The following is a 6,029-nucleotide window of genomic DNA, read 5'->3' on the forward strand; positions in this document are numbered from 1 at the left end:
ACCAAAAGCATGCTTTAGGCCATGAATCACAATCTTTAGATTTTTCAATAACATTAATAGCAATTAACTTCAGGGCTAATAAATATGATCACCAAAACAGCTTATTATACTTATCCCACCTGTAATACAGATTAGTCAGAAACGTGGTTGGATAAAAATTTATCTTTCTCAAAAATTTCATTCTAAAATATAACCATAATACTGAAAATGTCTTAGGCTTATGCATTTGCAAAGCATTTGCACCCCATTTGTATATTTCTTAATTATTTGTGCTGTTACCTGCGCCTTCTCATATATATTCATTCCTCACAACGAAACCCATATCCAATCACATTCATGATCCACTCAACTTCGATTATAACAAAAATATGTACATACTTCTTTCCAAATGCCACTCCATGTATGATGCATTCATTCCATTTGTTTGGCCACTGGGTACACCAATAGTAAAATATCATCACACAGGCCTATTATCAGTATATTACACACCACATAAGTATCCTTTTGTTACCCATTCTAGTTACAATTCTCAAACTCAGAGTAGTATGCTAAGATTCTTCTTTGATCTCTCTCAAGAAACAAATGAGCAAACAAAAATTCAGCATGCTAAGCATATCCTTGCCTATACTCAAGACAATACAGGGGCGAAGAAAAATTGTCACGAAATTTAAACCCTGAATAACTGATACCAGTAGGAACTAAAATAGGGTGGTTTCTTATTATTTTTTTATTGCCTAAATCGAAATTTTATTACTTCTGGAGTACGCATTTAACGCTTTTTACATGACAATATCTATTTTTTGCGATTAAATGATAAGTGAAAATTTTCAAGCGAAAATGAGAGGGCTAAGTATGAATGCTGGGAAAACCCCAAGTGGCGTCGTTCTGGTTACCACTGCTGCAAGTGAGGTGACCTTGAGGCGAGGCTTTGAGAACTGATACGATGCAGGATGCAAGCAGGTAGTGTATGGCTTAAATAAGGATTATTAAAGCCTTATCAAACGAAGGAAACTTTCCGACCTTAGGCAGTTTTAATGGGTGATTATTAAGACACGTCTCCCTGAGCTCTGTGCCTCATGCATGCATGGCTATTTTCAGTCCATTTAAAACTCCTATCTACTCGTTTAAAAACTAGGTCCCTGTGACGTCACATGGAGTGGCATCGCATGGGTGCCAATCTGGCCTTTTTCAAATGAGGATAAAATTGACCATTCTCATTCGTCTAAACCAGTATTTCTAAAACCAAATAATTTTTATATTATGAATACACTAATGGTGGGTAATGAATCACAATCAATTCCTTTCGTTTTCATTGATGAAGAAAACTACCCTATTATCAATGATGTTTAAGTGGAAAGCACACAATTTTTAAACTACAGAAACTTTGAGCCAAGCGCTCTGATTGGCAGAGAGTTTGCCCTGTTGTCGCATGCCTTCAATACATTGCAATCTTTGGCCCGCAAATGATTCAAAGTCAAGAGTTGTACAAGTTTCTGTAGTTTAAAAATGGTGTGTTTTCGACTTGAACTTCATTGGTTATTTTGGTTCCCACTGGCATCTGCTCTATAGTTAAAATTTCGTGACACAATATTTCTCCACCCTGTATAGAACAAAACTACCAAGATGTTTTGTTTATTAATCTGAACCACCTTTGAATGTGATTATTTGAATGCATGGAGTACAGCATTATTTTACACTTTGAGAACTACAGACTTACTTAAAGTCCCCACATTTCTTGTGCACACAATGATCGATGCATAGGTAAATTTATTCAGTATAAGCATATTAGTACAGTCCAGATCTATTTTTATCTAAAAATTTAGGTTTTGGAGCATCACCAAAATGAACTAGATCACCAAAATGCTGAGGTAATATGAATACTTAATACAAGAATTTAAGATTGATTTCAAGAACTTAGCATGAGAAAAACCTTAAGAAGGGAAAATAATTTCTTCATGGGATCATTTTTTTATAATTTCCAGTAGTCAAAGTGTTAAAAAAATAAATTTAGAGGGCTCTACTGACTTGAAATTGATACAAGGGATCACAAATGCACAAAGAAATATAGAGAACTGAAGAGTCTTCAGGAATTCAGAAAGATGAGTTCCTTTAAATGTCCATGGGTTGGAAACATATATGATTATAATTTCAAAGATTTGCAACATAGGTGTTGCAGTCAAACTTTTACATGCTGCCTTATCTGGCACTTGAAAATGTTGTCAGTTGATCTTTACTTGATGATGAATGTTTGTATCAACCTTTGCATTCAGTACATTTTTCATTACAACTACCAATGCTCAGGCACTCTCCTCTTTTGAGGGTCAAATTCAACTTAAATACTCATAAGTGGAGTCCATAGCCTTAGGACCAACTGTCTTATACTAGATATACTGTATCGTCCATTACGAAAGGATTGCCAGCGTCATTCATGATTTATGATGAAAACAGCACTCAAACTTCCAAAATTTAGGACTCATCTCAAGAATATGCTACAGGAATTGCAACTTCATACTTTAAAGGTCACCTTAATTTCTATCTTGAGAACTCAATAACTTGGTCCTTTATCCTTGCAATATAGGTAGTCTATTGTAGAAATCTCTATTCATCTTTGTCAACATGCACATAGACTTCCAAAATGAACTACAAGACCAATAATTGATCATCATTACTTCTCCTTCAACACATATATCCACATTTCATCAAATGAAGCTGACCCTTATTTCAGTACCACAACTCCCCGGGCATATGTTTGTGCACCTCGATAATTCAAATACATACAAGCATATCTTAGAGTACCCCAAATGTCATCGCTTCCAACATGCATTCAAATTGTCACTATTCAATGATTCATCTAAAATAGGGTTCCATAACTATTATCACAATTCCACAGGCTTACATTGCATTTTTGGGCTATAAACTAAAAGCCAAAATGTAAACATTTAAGCGGTTAACAATGTTATACAAACCCTTAATATGATAAATTTAAATTAAAGAGATTATGGAAATACTAACTACAGTACTCAGCATTAACCTAGCAGTAAAATGTGCCTACACACGATTAAAATCATTCCTCCTGACTAGACAATTCAATGACATTTTGGTATGGACTTCCAAACAAGGAACATATTTTTCCATACATAATGTCCTTGTATGAGTTAAGTACAATAAACAATGGCTGCATTAATAGCATAGTCTGTGAGATATTTTGTGCGGCTACTTAATATGGACAATTATAAATAATATCTTAAACATTTAACACGCTAAAAATACTCCATTAATGAGAGACACGTCAGAATACATGTGCACTCAATAAAAGCTATGTTATTGGGTTTTCTGCCACACCTAATAACTTTCTCATTACTTAATTATTAGAAGTGCAGGTATCCCATTCTTTTGCTACTCCAAATCTCCATGTAATTTGCTACAACTAGTTGGACAGCTTTGAGAAGAACACATGGATGGATTGTTGAGCAACATAACCAATGGTGGACCAATAAGATGAAATATACTCCACCTACCACCACACAAGTGCATGCTCAAAACCTATTACCTTCATAAAAGATGGAAAATGATTAAATTATACCCTAATTACAAAATATCATTTGATGAAATAACAGAGAAGAAACAACATGTCATCAACGCAGAACAGGAGTGAATTAACACTTAATGTGAATTTGCTCAAAGTATTGAAGCTCTACAGGAGGACATGGATCCTCTCACAACTAGAATTCAAGAGAGATATTTAAAAACACATACACGTCACACATAATCCTTTAAAGGAAATCCAAATCCAATTTAATAGGATCAGGGTCGTCTATCATTTCACTGTCCGAAGACTGTAATTGGCTTACAGGAGTGTCTGAAAAATATGGCAGAAAGAGCAGCTCTCCAGTTGACGAAGGCTCAGTTTCTGTTTTCTCATCAGCAGTCATTTGTGAAACTGACTCAGCATCACTTGCAGCTGGATTATTTCTCTTCATTAAAATATTTTGGTACTCCATCTCTATCTTAGCCAAGGTGGCCACCATAAAAGCACTCCTCTCCGCATCCGAGTCTTCATCTTCTATGGCACTGATGGCACCTCTAATTTTGTCAAGCACCTTTTGGTAATCGTTTGACGGAGAATGCTCTTCCTTCTCCTCAACTTCGCAACTATCCACGTTAGCAATGAATGTAGCAAGTTCCTCTGCAGTTAACTCAGCATTATGTTCAACAAGTAGATCAGTCAAATCACTCTCAGAGGCATCACTGCATCCTGGAAGCCTCCTAAGCATTTGCACTAGTTCCGCCAATGGAACTTCTTTTTCAGCAGGATTGTTAATGCCTTTAAACCCATGCGGTAAAGTAGAAGGTGAAATTTTCCCAAAGCTATTAATGACTGTTAACTCCATGACCTCATTCCATGCCGCAATGATATCATAAATACATTTTAGAATTGTATACTCTTTCCAAAATGACTTAAGACTCTCATTGTTGTATTCTACCACTTCAACATCACCTTGCATAAGTTCAGTCAAATAAGGCTCCAATGAGGACGGACTTAAAACTTCAAATGACCAATCATCTGGTAGTTTCTCAATTGTTGCAACCATTCGCTGGATGAGCTTGCTAATATAATGCCTTCTGAATGTGGCATTTATCCCCTGGCTGAATGGGTGCAACAGTGTGACTGCATTTGGTGGTACATAAACTACTTTAAAAGTTGGACCAGCATTCTCAGCTAATTTGGGATGACCTGGCTCATTGTCAATAAGGAGGATTGCCTTTTGGGGTAGGTTCTCTTTCTTTAAATAACTTTTAACCTGGCTGGTAAATTCAGAAAAAAACCATTCTTCAAACAGCTTAGCTGTCAACAACGCTATACTGTTGGCCTTCCACCAAACAGGCAGACTGTTTGACAGTATATTTCTGAATGCTTCTGGTTTATTCACATGGTAGACACAGGCTGGTCTCAATTTATAACCAACTGAATTGCAACAAAACAAAATGGAGATTCTGTCTTTAGAATCTTTTGTTTCTTCACTATCCACCATCAACTTAGTCTTCGGGAAATACCTCCAAAAAAGAGTTGTCTCATCTGCAGTAAATATCTGACGGGGGTCATAATCTTTCACCAGATCAGAAAATTTTTCCTTAAACAAATCAGCACGCACTACATCTACTGAAGCAGCCTTTCCATGCATCATCCCCGTGTGATAACCATTTCTCTGGATAAAACTGGAAATCCAACCCATGGAAGCATTAAACAGACTCCTGTCTTCCAAACAATGCAATGGTAAATTATCATAAATCTCCTTGGCCTTATTTTGGATCAAACAACAAGTTAAGGGAGCTCGATGCTTGCATTGATGATGAATCCAAATATTGAGACCTTCCTCTACTAAGACATAAAATCTTGATTTAAAAAATTTACTCACATCCGGATTCTCTACAATAGTTGCCTGTTCTTCTATCTTTACCATATCTCTCCGCCAGTCATACAGTGTTGCATTACTTATATTGTATTTTTCGTGAAGGTATTTGATACTGATTCCAGCCTTCATTTCCTGGATGATACTAGTTTTTACTTCAAGAGTTCTGTAATCTTTTTTCCTTCCTTTCTTTGACCCATAGTGGGATTCTCCTCGCTTTGCTTTAGCCATTTTTTATGAAGACGAGGTAAATTGGAAAAGTCACAAATAGCCGCAAAATAATTCAAGCTAATTGAATTAATATATGCACTAAGGATCCTGTTACACAGAAAAAAACTGTTCAGACTCAATCTTTAAAACAACATTTTGAGAGAGGGGTACTCTAAATGGCCTACTTGTCACTCAGGATCACCATCACAGGTATGTAACTCAAGAGCAGAGTAAATTATATAGTCCATGGGTACCCAGAAAAATACTAGGGCATCTGAAATACCTACATGTCTTCGATTAAATAGCAGAAAAATTGTCACAATCTTGTGATATATCGCCAAAATGAAATGCCTATATACCTTTTAATAATCGCTTATTTGTAAGGACAAATTAGGTTTCAATAATCAT

The 6,029-nt window shown here is 35.9% G+C and overlaps 1 protein-coding gene across 1 annotated transcript; it reads right to left on the reverse strand.

The window, feature by feature from the left end:
* Positions 1 to 3,773: 3,773 nt before the first annotated feature.
* Positions 3,774 to 5,183, reverse strand: LOC124163980 (tigger transposable element-derived protein 1-like). Its single transcript, XM_046541157.1, has one exon. The coding sequence runs from the start codon at positions 5,181 to 5,183 to the stop codon at positions 3,774 to 3,776; it is 1,410 nt and encodes a 469-aa protein (XP_046397113.1).
* Between the last annotated feature and the right edge of the window lie 846 nt (positions 5,184 to 6,029).

The sequence above is a fragment of the Ischnura elegans genome, chromosome 1, assembly GCF_921293095.1.
Source record: "Ischnura elegans chromosome 1, ioIscEleg1.1, whole genome shotgun sequence".
NCBI classification, from domain to species: domain Eukaryota; kingdom Metazoa; phylum Arthropoda; class Insecta; order Odonata; family Coenagrionidae; genus Ischnura; species Ischnura elegans.

What these genes read in the sequence shown, in the direction of transcription:
- LOC124163980 (XM_046541157.1), bottom strand. Translation starts at nt 5,183, where the DNA reads ATGCATGGAAAGGCTGCTTCAGTAGATGTAGTGCGTGCTGATTTGTTT.